The following is a 15,324-nucleotide window of genomic DNA, read 5'->3' as shown; positions in this document are numbered from 1 at the left end:
CATCCTGTGTTTTTCTCTGCTGAATTGCCTTTGCTCCTTTGTTGAAAATAAAATGAGTCCGTTCTGTCCCACTTGTCTGTCTCTCTGTCTACGCCAGTGTCACACTGCAGCTCTGATGCGTCTTCAAGTCAGGCGACGTCAGCCCTCCCGCTTTGTCCCGCCTCCAACGTCCTTCTGGTTTTGGGGGATCCTTTGCGTTTCCGAATGGATTTTAGAATCAGCTTGTCAATTTCTGATTTCATTTTCAATTGTTTCAATTGTTCAATTTTAATGTTCAATTTCTTGATTGTTCGTTACCAGAATATACAAGTAAAGTTGGTTTTCATATGTCGATGTATTACGAGAGATCCCGTGCCCTTGACAGTGGGGTTTCCTGTGGTTTCCACCAGATTTAGCACACAGATGATTCCGCAGTCTGTGCACGGAGTCAGTTTTGCTTCTTTCTCTCCAGCCTGGATGGATGCCTTTTCTTTTGTTCTTGCCTGGCTGGAGCCTCCATAAGGTATTGAATAAAAGTGGTGAGAGTGGAGGGGCTGGCATCGTTCTTGCCCTTGGAGAGAAGAGAAGTCTCCAGTCTCTCACCAGCAAGTAGGGTGCTCACTCAACGTCTCTTTCAGGTGTCCTTCATCAGGTGGAAAAAGTTCCCTTTCATTCGTAGTTTTTATTAGGAACAGATGTTAGAAGATTTTGTGAGATGCTTTTTCCACCTTTTGAGATGACGACTTTCCTTTGTAGTCTGTTCATGTGGTAAATTGTGTTGGCTGATTTTTGAATGGTAAGCCATCCTTGCATTCCTGGGATAAAGCTCCTTCCATCGTGATCCATTATCCTTGATACCAAGGATATCGTTGGATTTGATTTGCTGAAAATGTCTAAGGGTTTTTTGCAGCCATCTTCATGAGGGGTGTTGGTCTTGTTTTCTGTCCTGGTCTTGGTATCAGGATGATGGTTGGGAAGTTTTTAGGAAGAACACACGTCCTCTGCCTCTCGTCTGTCCTCCTTCCTCTGCTACGAGACTGCTTCACTTCTGACACCCCGGTGACCAAATGCGAGGGGCTTCCCCACACCAGCTGGCTGTCCTACCGTTTCACCCAAGTCTGACACTGTCTACGTGGAGATAGTGTGAGAACTCACGGTTAAGGTCGCACAAGATTGCCCCCAACTTCAGATCCTGATCACAAGGCCAGCCTGTCACCTGTGCTTCTGACCCACCGGCTAGAGATTGGGGTTCCCACAGCCCCCCTCCTTGGGTTTGATCATTTGCTGGACCAGTTCATAGAGCTCAGGAAAACAGTTCACCTGCTAGATTATCAGTTTGTATATAAAGAAGTATAATTCAAGAACAACAATAGGAGAGATGCACAGGGTAGGTCTGGGAAAGGATGAAGAGCACCTCCACGTCCACCAGCCTGGACTCCCTGGCCCCCTCTCTTGGAGCCTTCATCATGTAGGCATGACCGGATCAATCACTGCCATTGGTGATTATTTCCACCTCTAGCTCCTCACCTCTCCCCAGAGGTGGCATGGAGGTTGGGGCTGAAAGTTCAACCCCTGAATCACACTGTAGGTTTCCTGGCAACCAGCCACATCCTTAGGGCCTTCTCAAAATTCCCTTGGTAACATACACTTGGGAGTGGTTGAAAGGGGCTTGTGGTATGAGTAACAGAAGACGCCCTTTGCACATTTATCACTGTGAGGCTATTTCAGGGGCTGACAGCAAAAGATGTCCCCAGAGCGCTTGTCACAGGGAATTACAGAAGTTTTAGGGGCCATGTGCTGGGAACCATTAATGAAAAACCAAACCATGTATCTCTTATTATAAATCACAACATCACAGAGGTGTTCACCATTTTCAGTTTTCTAGAAGAGTTTGTGCAAGTTGGTACTATTTCTTTCCTATGCATTAGGTAGAATTCTCCTGTGGGACCATCTGGCCCTGATGTTTTCTTTGTGGGGAGATTTTTAACTACAAGATAGAGGTAGGGCTGCTGTGGTTTCCTGGTTCTTCTTGATGAGATCTGGCAGATGAGATCTTGAAGGAAACTTCAAGAAATGTGTGCATTGTATCAGAGTGGTCAAATGTGTTGGCATCTAGTTGTTCATAATTACATCTTACTACCCTTTCAATACCATAGGGTCTGTGGTGCTGTCCCCTCTCCTCTGACTGGTCCTGATATGGATAATTGTCTTGTCTTTTTCTTTTTCCTACTTTTGGCTGATCAGTCTGGCTGAAAGCTGATCGATTTTATGGATCTAGAAGAATAAGCTTTTGCTCTTCATTTATTTTCTGTATTGAATTTCTGTTTTCTAGTCTTTATTATTCCCTTTCTTCTGCTTACATTGGGTTTCATCTGGTCCTCTCTTTCTGGTTCTTAAGGTGAAAGCTGGAATCAGTGATATGAGACCTTTCTTCTTCTCTGATATTGGCACTCTCACCTGCACCTCGCAAATCCTGATATGCCGTTTTCCCATTTTTATTTAGTTTTAAATACTTTCTAATTTCCTTTTTGATTTCTTCTTTGAAGATGGGGTATTCAGAAGTGTGTTATTTAGTTTCTAAGTTATTGGACATTTTCTAGATACCCTCCTACTACTGATTTCTACTTTAATTCCATTGTGGTCAGAGAGCATGTTTTTATAAGACATTTTAATTGTGCTGAGACTTGTTTTATGGTTCCAAATAAGTAAATGTTATTTCTGGGGCTAAGACACCTTCTAACTCACAGACTGGTGCAGCCAAGAGATAGAGCTGCCACCTTGGCAAGTTGTGTGTTTAAGTCTCCAGCTGGAGGGCCTGGCACATGGCTAGTGCTCACTGGGCATTATTGGCTAATGTAATTTATGGGGAAGGCAGGAGAAGGTAACAAGTTCAGATCTGAGCAGGCCAGTTTGGGGAGACTGCGAGATGGAGGCTGGAGAGGAAAGCCCCATTGGCCATTGGGGTTTGTGTGTGGGGCTCAGTGGCAGAGAAGCTGTAGGAACTGATGTGATTGTATGGGGCCTGAAGGCAATGGTGGGCAAGAAGTCACCAGACTAGGCAGGACATCTCCCAGCTCCTCAACAGCAGCCTGGAGGAGAGAGGCGGCTCTAGGCCTGTGACCACAAGGGATGGATCTTGCTGCTTTTTGCTCCTGGGGGGGGGGGGGGATTTTGGCCCCGCCTGGCCCCTTAGGGAGGGCAGAGGCTTTCATAGTGGCTCTAACGGAGTCCCGTCATGTTTTGTTCCCAGACTGGAAGAAGCGATTCATCGGCATCCGGATGCGGACCATCACACCAAGGTGAGTGTCTGAGGATGCAGCCCTGCTGCCCCTCCATCCTCATACTTCTCCTCACCTCTCCGCCCAGACCCTGCCCAGCTGTGCCCAGTCACCTGCAGGTGTTCCCGAGGGCCAGACACACTCAGAGTCCCAAGCCTCTGCTCAGGCCAGCCCTCTGCCTGCAATGCCTTTACCCCCTCTGTCTGATAGGTTCCTTCAGCACCCTCAGGACTCCATTCAGGTGCCCCCTCCTCCAGGAAACAAGCCTCTGTGGCTACCATAACGAATTACCACAAACTGGGTGGCTTAAGATGATAAGAATCCATTCTCTTGCAGTTCTGGATGCCAGTAGTCCAAATCAGGGTGTCAGCAGGTCTGTGCTCCCACTGGAGGTTCTGTGGGGATGGTCCTTCTTTGCCTCTCCCCACTTCCGGGGGTTCCAGGGATTTCTTGGCTTATAGCCACATGACCTCAATCTCTGCCTCCATCCACATGTGGCCTCTGTGTCCAAATAGCCCTCTTCTTTCTCTTATAAAAACACCAGTCCTTGGATTTGGGTCCCACCCTAAGTTAGGATGACCCTACCTATAGATCCTTAACCAATTAGATCTTCAAAGATGCTATTTCTACACAAAATCACTTTCTGAAGTTCTGGGTGGACATAAATTTTTGGGAGACACTATTATACTCCCCGTGCCACTCAAGTGGGAGGAGTACCACCTCTTCCCCCTGCATAGCTGTGCTTCCCTTCCAAGCATTGCACTGGTCCCATGGGTTGGAATTGCCCGTTTGTGCCCTGCCCCCTCAACGTTGAATCTGAGCTCCTTGGGAGTGAAGACTGTGTTCTGCTCATCAGTACCATGTCTACAACAGAGTGGGTGGCTGAAAACACTGATAGTGAAATAAAGGGTGGAGTGGGTGAGGAAAAGGAGAGAAATGGGGAAGGAAGGGAAGCAGGGAGAGAAAAATATGCAGAGTCAAGTCCAAAGATTTAGAGAAGGAGGAGCATTGGGTGCTCTGAGGAGAGCTAAGGCATGCTCAACCTACTATACCCTCAAACCTGTACAGTCCCTAAAATGATCATTCTTCCCATTTCATCAACTGTTAATCTAGGGATTAAATCTGACAGCCATTTGTAATCAAGACCAATATACCAACTTATCTATTAAATGTGTTCTTTTTTCTGTCTTTTATCCACTCATCCATCACACCACTTGTCCATCCATCTATCACACCATCCACCCATCTATCCATCCATCACACCATCCCTCCCTCCTTCCCTCCATCCATCACACCATCCCTCCATCTATCACATCATCCATCCATCCATCATTCATCCGTTCCTCCTTCCATCCGTCACACCACTCCTCCATCTGTTCCTCACACCGTCCATCCATCCATCCATCCATCCATCCATCCATCCATCCATCCATCCATCACGCCATCTGTCCAGGCTTCTGTCTACTCAGCCCATGACTCACTCATTGCTCATCCTTCATCTATCTATTTATCCATCTTTCCTTCTTTCCATCCATCCATCTATTTGTTCACTTATCCTTCTACCTTCCTTCCTTTCTCTCATCTGTTCTCCCATCCACCCTCCCATCTATCCATCACCCTCCCCTGTCCACACTTCTAACCATCCACCTTCAGTACACTTTCTCTTGCAGAGCCCATGTCAAGTGGAGGACACTGAGAAGAACCAGTGTCAACCCAGAGGGGTCAGTGGTAGGAGAGAGCAGTTTCAGGGTCCAAAGGAGATACCTCTTCTGGCCTGGGTGGTGGGGGGAGTGAGGGCAGCATTGTGCCATGGAGTCAGTTTAGAGGCTCAGAAGAAGTGTGTTAATTGTGGAACTTCCTTTTCAGTTTGGTGGAAGAACTAAAGGCCAGCAACCCAGACTTCCCGTCGGTCAGCAGTGGGATTTACGTGCAAGAGGTTGCTCCAAACTCACCTTCTCAGAGGTACGCTGCACTCCGGGAAGCAGGGGCTGCACAGGAGGCAATCAGACATCCTGGAAGGTGGGGTTGGGTGGGTCACCCTCTCAGAGGTGCGCTGCACGCCGGGAAGCAGGGGGCTGCACAGGAGGACAATCAGACATCCTGGAAGGTGGGGTTGGGTGGGCATGAGGCCTAGGGTGGGCCCACTTCAGTGACCCTGCATGACCTTGAGCACCCCCGCCCCTGGTACATGACATGGCACGGAGTGGCGGGTGGGATTCTGGCCTAGCATCTAAGCCAGGGGCAGGCTGGAGAGATGAGGTACCCCTTAGAGCATTGGCAGTGCCCTTCCTCGGCCCAGTATGTCCTTTCCTTTGGGTCTGGAGAGACAGAGTAGGGGAGACCCCCCCTGAAGCTCAAACCCCAATCCAACCCAGCTCCCATCAGCCCGGTGAGCCAACCGGGGTCTTCCTGGGCCTGTTTCCTCATCTGCAAAATGGACACGATTCGGTCTACTCTTTCTCCCCTGAGGAGGCTTTGTCAAGATCCAATGAGACAAAGCACCGTTTTCTCTGAAACCACCGGGTACGGGAGAGCGGTCGACTGCAGCCCCGTGAGCTGCGGCAGCCTGTATAGCACGGGTGCCATAGGCTTGCACGGCCAGTCCGGGCCCCACAGGGGCTCTGAGCAAGCCCTTCCCTCCTCTGCCCCAGGTCTGGGTCTGAACGGTGGGGGGGCTGCATTCGGTCTGTGGCCTACACAGTAATCCCTGGAGCTGAGGTCGTGCTCAGGGGGTCTGTGAGGGGCAAGGGCAGGGTGTGGAGTGGAGAGGAGCCAGGCAGGCAGGCCTCCAGCCTCGCAGGGCCCCCTCTACCAAACAGGACCCCCTCCCTGTTTTCTGTCATGCTGCTTCACAGGGGCCATGTAGCCAGGTGCTCGGTCCACAGCTGGCCTGCAGTGGAAGTTGTTGAAACATGGGTCCGGGAAGCCAATGAGTAGCTGCCAGATTCAGACCCCTTATTCAGGGTTTCAGCAGTTAGCGGGAGGGGCCGTGGGCAGGCCTCCTCAAGAGCCAGAGCGGTGGGCTCGGTGGCAAGGGTGGCTGCTGCTGACGAGGCTGCCTAGTCAGTCAGACCTCATGCAGCCTGGACTTCGTAATCTGCACACGTGTTCCCACATGGGACTGCAGATGTAGAAACTGAGGCTCAAAGGGGCCTGGCCTGCGGCAGCCCAGCTAAGAAGGCTGCAGCCGGAAGCTGAACCCAGCACTCATCACACAGAGAAGAAGCAGGCTCACAAAGCACTAGCCCATCGCAGGACATCAGTTTCCATCTGGTGTAAGAACCTTGCGGTCAGGACGGTGTTCTTACCTGTCGAAATGATTTTTCTTAAACTACTGCTGTTAGACCGAATCGTCCCCTGAGCAGGGTCTGGGCCTCACAGGGATGTGCGGTGACTGCGTGTTTCTCCATTGGCAGAGGGGGCATCCAAGATGGCGACATCATTGTCAAGGTCAACGGGCGCCCTCTGGCGGACTCAAGCGAGCTGCAGGAGGCGGTCCTGACGGAGTCCCCTCTGCTGCTGGAGGTGCGGCGGGGGAATGATGACCTCCTGTTCAGCATCGCGCCCGAGGTGGTCCTGTGAGGGTGGTGCCCCTCCCCATGTCGCCGAGTACCAGAGCCTACAGCCCGGGACAGGTGCCAGCCGAGAGGTCCCGTCCAGAGCCGCTGCCTCCCACAGGGTCAGGACGAAGGACCACGGACGGTCCTCAGCAGAGCCAGTGGCCTCCTCCTGGCCGTCCAGGGGCAGAGCCACAGGCAGGGCTTGGACAGGGACCCACCTCAGCCTTCAGGAAGGCTGACTTCCACATCACAGTGCCATGGGGGCAGCCAGATGTCCCCCTCGTACAGATGCTTCTGAGGGCCACCTTCTAAGTGCCCGGGATATCCAGAACATTCCTCTGGAGCTCCCCACAGGTCCCACCCTCCCTTCTACAACCCCTGCCTTTACACCTGTCCAACCTCTGTCTAAATGTCCAACCTGCTGCTACCCCACCCTTCCCTCCGACTCTCCCGCTCAGGTCAGTTCCCCAGCCTGTCCACCCCGAGGAATGCCTCCCAGCCCCTGCACCGGATACCACAGTGCCCACCACACAGAATGACCAGGGCTGTGTCTCCACCAGCCTGGAGGCCCTGGAGGGCGGCCACGTCTGACCCCCTTGCAGAGTCAAGTGTGGGGACCTGGCCCAGAACAGGCCCCGAGGGGATGCCCGTGGCTTCCCAGCCACGCCCCGTGGCTGGTGATAGGCTTCACCTTCCCAGGCGGTAGAGAGACCGGCCAGGAGCAGAGTGTCTGACACCGTCTGGAAGGCCGCTTGTCCTCCTGGAGGTGACCATGGGGCTGTGGGCAGAGGACGCCTCCGGGGGGGTGGGTTGCAAGGACTGAGCCGGCTTGTCTCCCCTGTGCCGTTCTGCATGGGGCCATCGACTCACAGAACCGCCCCTAGCGCGGCTGGGGGTGCGCGTGTGTGCTGAGGTGTATTTGTGAGCTTTGCTGTACAATGGATTCCCCGTGTTGCTTGTACTGTATGTTTCTCTACTGTATGGGAATTAAAGTTTACAAGCACATGGTCCTCAGCCAGCAGGGGTGCTCCGGGCAGCCCACCGCACCAGCCACCACTTCTCTCGGGTCCCGAGCTGACCTGCCAGCCTAAGGCCTGGGAAACCACCCTGAGCGCGGGGGCATCGGGCCAGCCCCCCCTCCTCACTTACTCCTGGTCTGTGGTCTCAGGCAAGACGCTTCCCTGCCCCTGCCTTGTCCTCTCTCCGGGTGTAGGAGGGACACTGATACCACAGCTCCGAGGCGAGGGGCGGAGCACTTGGAAAGGTGCCTGGCTTACCGCAAGCCCCAGCTACGCGGAGCTCCGTGTCCCCTAAAGCTTCTCTGTATCGGCTCCAGGTCACCTCAGCACAGACCACCCAGTGATGGGGAAACGAGGCAGGACGAGACAAAGCAGATTGCCCAGGGACACAGCTGGGGCGGGGGCTGCAAGCAGGGCATTGAGAGCCAGGGCAAGCCCCCCGGGTAGCAAGTGGGGGCACCAGGGTGAGGGTGAGGGGCGCCCAGCAGGTCTGAGAGGGAGGGACCCAGACCTGGGTTCTGGACCACCAAACCCAGGAAGATAGAGACCCCTCTGGTCCAAGCCTTGCAGGGCGACAGGGTCTGCGTAACCACTGGCCACCTTCTCCTTAGGGAGAGGTGAACGACTGCAGGACTTCAAGCCTTTCCAAGCTCCGAGAGCCTGAGACTTGACAGGTCCAGATTTAAATGAGCCCCCCACGGGGCGGTTTGAGAAGGTGGCCTCAGCTGGTATGGCAGGGGCGGGGATTCTGTTCCGCACCTGGAGGGACTCCCGGGACATCCCTGGAGACAGGCATACCAGGCATCGGTGACGCTGGGTGCACCAGCTGTGTGCCCTGTGGGCGGCCAGCTAGATGGGGAGAATCAGACCCAAGAGCACCTGGCACCCACACCCAGAAAAGGACCAGAAACTCTCGCAAGTGGCTTTTAATGAGGACGCCGTGCTCTGGTTCAACACCCCAGTTTTGCAATCCTTGGCCTCCGATTACCACGTGCTCTGAGCTCTCCTCCCCACACCCAGGCCACATGTAGGCCACGGGTCTGCCCTGGGGCGAATGAGGTTCTGGCACCCGGCTGGCCTGCATGACGCTGAACTGCCAGAGAAAACCCTTGGGCTGAGGGGCAGAGGGCCACAGGCACCGAGCTACTGCTGATGGCGAGCCCAGAACTGTCACATGCAACTGCAGGAAGCCTCAAAGGTGGTGGGAGTGGGGGGTCATGGGTAGGGCACCCATGGCCCCTGCTGTTGGGGATCTTGGGCATTTCAGGGACTTTGCCCCAAGGTCTGGAACTGGGGCAGACCGCGGCTCCCTGAACATGGCCTCCCATGGCCTTAGTGGCAGCCAAACTGTCAGTATCACCCCTTCCCCTCCACCTCTCCCCCCGGAACCCTTGAGTTTGGAGGGGAGGGAAGGAAGGGGCAGGGGCAGGGCACAGCAAGGGGGTGGCTCCTGCCCAAGACAAGCGTGCTTGGCCGGAAGGCACCTGCGTTGCTGCAGTCAACGTTGAATTAATTGTCACCTAGAGCTCCTCACTCAGTGTCTGGCCCCAACGTGCCCCAAAATGTCACTTCACACTTCTCACTCCCTGCCATCAGCCCCCTGGATGACCAGGGCCATCCCCCCCAGCCTGTTTGTCTATCTGGGAAGTGGGAAGTGGGATGTGGGGTCTCTGAGCTCAGGAGTCAGCCAGGCCTGGGCTGTGGTCTTGGCTTTGCCCCTTTCTGGCTGACCCGTGTTGGGGACTCCAGCTCTGGGCTTCTGCACCCAGGGACGCCTGTGCATGCCGCTCTCCAGGGAGGACGGTGTCTGCTCCCTGACACTGGGGGCTGCAGCAGTGGGAGTGGGCTCTGTGGCGTTCAAGCCCTCTGGCCTCCACCAGCCACCCAGCCCTCTCCCCCACGCCCCCCCCAGCTGGGAGGAGCTGACTCCCCGATGCTCCTCCAGCTGCACCCGTGGAAAAACAACTTTTCCAGGGCCTGCCAGCTGCTGAGAGATGTTGCGTAACCTTCATGCTCCTGACGCAAGCCCCGATGGCTGGGTTTGCAGCCCACCCCTCCGCTATCTGTCCTGGAGCTGTAAACGGGGTGCTGACAAGGGCAGCGCCCTCAGGGAGGAGCACCCTGTTCAGCCCTGTGGGCCCTTGTAAACACCTGGAGTCCGGGAAGGACAGGACCGGAAGGAGCATCACGGGTCCCTGGCTCCAAATGCCCCATTGGATGGGGCGGGAACTGAGGCCCAGAGAGTAGGACCTGGGGTCGCATGTGAGCCCCTGGCTGGCCTCCAGAGGACCAGGGCTGGGCTGGAGCAGACAGCTGCGGCCACAGCTGCAGCAGGACACACATCCGCTGCCTGAGCTCGTGGGGCCGGCCCGGTTCACAGCCTCTTCCTCCTTCCAGGGCCCCTCCTCACCCCCAGGGGATCAGTGGATCCGGAACACAGGTGACCAAAAATGAAAGTTCGGGAATGGGTCAGACACCAGGAAAACAGCAGGGCACCTGCTGCTGTTACCCTGGCTTGAGCACTGCCTGGGGATACCTGCCCCAGCCCTGTGTCTATGTGGACACGCCTGTCCCCCGCTGCTCTGCTCTTGGTCCACATTCTTCAGGTCTTTTGGGCTCCAGCTCTGCACTCTTTCCCTCCAGTCCACCTGCTTCCTCCAGCCTTCGCCTGGACGCTGCCCAGCCTCCCTCATGCCTGCTCTGTTCTCTCTGACCATCTGCATCCTAACCCGGGAACCGCACACACAGCCGAGGAGACCTCGCAGCCAGGTCAAGTGAAGGCTCCCGACACGGGAGGTTGTCCTGGGTGATCCGGGCAGGCCCCGTTCGGAGAGAGGCAGGAGGGTCAAAGTGGAAGACGTAGGGACGGAAGCTAGGCCGGGGGGATATGAGGAAGGGGCTGGGGAACATAGGCAGCTTCTAGAAGCTGGAGGAAAGGGTTCTCCCATGGGGCCTCCGGGAGCCAGCCCTGCCCACAGTCTGACCTCGGCACAGCACACGTGTGTGTGCACACGGCACACATCCACGAAACTGCTCGGCTCTCAGTGGCACCAATTGTTGGCGTGATGCGTACTTGCGGACCTTTCTTTTCACACCACACATCAAGGTTACACCTACTCTTCCTGGATTCAATTTCTTCCTCTTTAATACATTTCTTTTTTCATTTTGGTTGAAATGCTTCCTCCAGGAAACGTTTTCACAAAGAAGTACGGGGGCGGGGTGGTGAGTGAAGCGCTGACATGCTTGAAAATCATTTTTATCGTGAAGTGTGACTCACATGCAGGAAAGTGCCCAAACCTAACACTTCGATGCACAGTTGACCCTTGGACGTTGCGGGCGCTCGGGGCGCTGACTCCCCCTGCAGCGTAACTACTACTAGTCTGCTGTTGACCAGAAGCCTCACCAATGACAAACAACGTTGACTAACACCTACTTTGTACGTTATACGCATCATGTGCTGTATCATACAGGAAGCTAGAGAAAAAAACTGTTACTGAGACAATGACAAGTGAAATGTGTTCACAGAGCTGCTCTGTACCCATCGAAGAAAATCCGCGTCTCGGCGGACCCTCGCAGCTCAGACCCGTGTCGTTAAGGGTCATCTGTATTCTCAGAACGCAAACACGCATCACCACTCCCAAGTCGAGAGCCAGAGCACGACAGCCCCCCACCCTTCTCATCCCCCCCAGGCTCCCGACAACCCCGCTCGGTGGTACCCACCCGTCCCGCTCCTCCGCGGCTCTAGCGCCGGTGGGCGCATCACCGCGCACGAGCTGGGGCTTGCCGCTTCTTTAACGCTGTAGATGGAATCACGCAGCGTGTACTCACTGGGGTCCAGCTTCTGGTGCAGACACGCCTTTGAGGTCCGTCCACGCTGCTGCATGTCGCTGTACCGTGTTGTTTTCATCAACGGTGACCCGTTGACAGACATCAGGCTGCTCCAGCCTGGGCTGTGGCCGCCGTGCAGACGTGTCCCTCTCTGCATGTGTCTCCAGGGGCACGTGTCTCCAGGGGCTTGTGTGAGCATTTCTGTTGGGTGCGTGCCTGGGACTGAAGCTGCCAGATCATTGGGTGTCTGCCTATTCAGTTTTGGTAGAAACACAAGCTTTTCAAAGTGGTTTTACTATCTGGCTGCAAGGTGTGTGGTCAGCCTTGAATTTGAGGGATTCTGTGGGCACGGAGCGGTGCAATTCCATGACCCCTCAGAGCTCGGGCGAGTTTTCAAATACTCATCAACCTGTAGGCATCCTTCCTTGTGCGTACCTTTGAGGTCAAGGTTATTCCCTTGATCGGCCTTTTCCTCATTGCTGGGTAGCTCTCTTACACACCACAGAAATGAGCTCTTCTCTGTTTTATTCACCAAAAATACCTTCCTCTCTACGGCTTCCATTTCACTCTCCAAATGGTGTCCTTTGGTGAACAGAGGGTTGGTTTTCATAGCCCAAAGAACCAATCTTTTCCTTTATAGCTCGTGTCTTCATGTCTGATCTAGAAAATGTCTTCCTGCCCCAGGTCCCTATTTGCCTGTTAGCCTCCTGACACTTGCTTATATCATGTTTTACACTAGGTGACTCTGTGCATGGAGCACAGGAGAGGTCAAGTGTCCCTTGTTCCATGTGGATATATGGGTATCTCATTGTCCCATCATCCATCTATTTGAAAGACACATCCTTCCTCCCATAGGCCTGTAGGTCTGTCTCTGGACTCCTTTTGCCCTGTTGACCTTTCTCTGTGTCCTTGCGCCAACCCCACCCCGTCCTCATCATTTCAGCTTTACAACAGAATTTGTGATCCAATGCAGTAAAGCCACCGTGCTGTACATTTCCTTCAAGGGTGCGTCACTATCCTTGATTCTTTGCTTTTCTGCATACGTTTCCGAACAAATTTACCAAGTTCCACCCCTTGTGAATTTGGTTAGAAATCCATTGGATCTATAGATCAATTCTGAGAGAGGTGATGCTTATGAGATTCAGGCTTCTAATACATGAACTTGGGTGTTCCCCAATTTATTTACATTTTCATTAATTTCTCCAAATGTATAGTTTTCTGTGTAAATAGCTTACATTTGATATTATAAATGGTATCCTTTAATTTTTGTTTTAATTTCCCACTTTGCTGTTATATTGAATTGTTTTTAAGATTTCTTCTTATTTTTCATCATGTTTTATACTGGCCTTAAAGACAACGTTCTTGCCAAAATCACTTGTTAATTCTCATAATTGATTATTTTGGATTTTCCACATAATCACATCACATACAAATAATGAATTTTATTTCTTCCTTTTCAATCCTAATACCTTTTACTTCTTCTTGCCCCACTGAGCTGGCTAAACCTCTAGTTCAATGTCATGCAGAAATAATGAGAACGGACATTTTAATCTTGTTCCTGATCTCAAAGGGAAATCTTTCAACATTTCACCATTAAAAATGACGTTTGCTGTAGGTTTGTTGTAGTTACCCTTTGTCAGCTTAAGAAAGTTCCCTTTCATTCCTAGTTGGCTAATGACTTCTACTATGCATGAATACTGATGTAAACAAAGCCTTTTCTGCTTCTACTAACATGATTAAATAATTTCCTCCCTTGTTCTGTTACTGTAGTGAAATGCATTGATTTAGAAATATTTTACCAACTTTGAATGACTGGACAAAACCGAATTTTATTATGATGTCTTATCCTTTTTTATATTCTTTTTTTTAAGATTTTATTTATTTATTCGACAGAGAGAGAGACAGCCAGTGAGAGAGGGAACACAAGCAGGGGGAGTGGGAGAGGAAGGAGCAGGCTCACAGCGGAGGAGCCTGATGTGGGGCTCGATCCCGGAACGCCAGGATCACGCCCTGAGCTGAAGGCAGATGCCTAACTGCTGTGCCACCCAGGTGCCCCCTTTTTTATATTCTTGCTAATATTTTGCTTGAGATTTTTGTGTTCATAACTGCACTAGGTCTGCAATCTCCCTTTTCCCCAAGGTTCACACTGGAGTTTGCTCCTGAAACAGTCTTATAGCATGACTTGGGCAGTTTCTACTCTCTTTCTCTTCTCTGGGAAAGTTGGCTTAAGATTGGCATTTCTCTCCTAAATGGTGATAGAATTTAAGAATAGGCGTCTATTCTTGGAGCTATGTTTGTGGGAAGGCTTAAATAATGGATTCATTTTCCTTAATAGCTACAGGACTATTTTGATATTCTATTTCTTCTTGTGTCAGCTTAGGTAAGTTGTATTTCTCTGGGAATGTGTTCATTTCCTCTAAATTTTCAAAGCACTGGCATAAAATCATTCATAATTTCCTCTTTTTATTTTTTTAAGTTTTACTTACTTTTTTTTAGTAATCTCTATACCCAACATGGGGCTCAAACTCATGACCGTGAGATCAAGGGTTAGATGCTCCGCCAACTGAGCCAGCCAGGCGCCCCTCCTCTTTTTATTTCTTGAATGTCTTCAGTTTCTACAGTTATGTCCCTATTTTTATTCTTGACATCACTATTTGTGTCTTCTCTCTTTTTCTTGCTTAGTCTTGCCAGGAGAATATAAATTTTATTACTCTTTAAAAAAAAAAAGCAAGATTTGGTTTTGTTGATCCTTTCCATTGTGTATCTGTTCTGTTTCCTACTTCATTCATTTCTGCTCTTACCCTTACTATTTCTTCTACTTTCTTTTCGGGGTTTAATCGACCTCCCTCTTTTTTCAGTATACGCACCGGAAGGTAGAACTCCCCCCACCCCCAACACCACTTCAGCTGCACTACCCAGGGTGTTTTTTCTGGAACTCCTTCTAGATGACGCTGAACATTGCGTTTTGAGGGCAGCCTGGGACCAGACCACCTGCATCTGAATTTCCACTTTACGACTTTCTAGCTGGGCAGCCGTGGCCAGGTGACTTCTCATTCCTCAGTTTTCTCATGTGTAAAATGGGGATAATCATAATTCCCATCTGGGGATTAAATAATTAAAACAGTTTACACAGTGCCTTGCACAGGGTATATACTCAAAACACATTGTTAGCTGTCTCTATTACCTCTATTACCCCCTGCTCTCCTTTTCTTTGTCTTTGGCTACCTGAACTCAGGAAGATCTGTTACTTTTCCTTCTATTTATTATTTTCAGTCTTCCAAAAATGCTTTCTTATTCTCAGATTTACTCTTTTTTTTTTTATAGTAAACAATTCTTATTTTATGGATGTCAAATCCCTCCAAGATAGTAATTACTATGTTTTTAGGTCAACCCGTCTGAAAACAGAGTGAACTCCATTTTCTTTGGCGTCAGCTCTGCTTCTCCTCCTCAATCCTTCTCCTGGTTGCTGCTGCTTCTCCTCTAGTATCAGCTTGTCCTGGTTTGTCCGCTGGAACATGTGACTTAGGGACTTGGCTAATTAATGGAAGTGCATTATAGCTGTGTTTCTCTGCTGAGAGAGAAGCAGGCCATGATCTGTGGGTCCCGGGTGCTGTGCCTCCTGGCAGGCTTCACTGAGGGTGTGCAGGATAGAGCAGTTGG

General features: G+C 51.6%; 1 protein-coding gene across 2 annotated transcripts in view; it reads left to right on the top strand.

The window, feature by feature from the left end:
- HTRA3 (HtrA serine peptidase 3) overlaps positions 1 to 7,831 on the top strand; it is a 31,314-nt gene extending 23,483 nt beyond the window's left edge. The window contains exons 7-9 of one of the 2 annotated variants that reach the window (XM_026486057.4): positions 3,230 to 3,278; positions 5,124 to 5,219; positions 6,674 to 7,831. In XM_026486057.4, coding sequence (XP_026341842.2) covers positions 3,230 to 3,278; positions 5,124 to 5,219; positions 6,674 to 6,839 — 311 coding nt within the window. In that variant the 3' untranslated portion in view covers positions 6,840 to 7,831. Of the gene's footprint in view, positions 1 to 3,229; positions 3,279 to 5,123; positions 5,220 to 6,673 lie in introns of those variants that run through there. The other variant, XR_006408270.2, reaches the window with a different exon arrangement.
- The last annotated feature ends 7,493 nt before the right edge of the window (positions 7,832 to 15,324 follow it).

This window comes from Ursus arctos, unplaced genomic scaffold (assembly GCF_023065955.2).
Source record: "Ursus arctos isolate Adak ecotype North America unplaced genomic scaffold, UrsArc2.0 scaffold_9, whole genome shotgun sequence".
In the NCBI taxonomy this organism is placed as follows: domain Eukaryota; kingdom Metazoa; phylum Chordata; class Mammalia; order Carnivora; family Ursidae; genus Ursus; species Ursus arctos.
The sequence above is the reverse complement of the archived record's forward strand: the minus strand, read 5'-3'. Positions and strand labels throughout refer to the sequence as shown.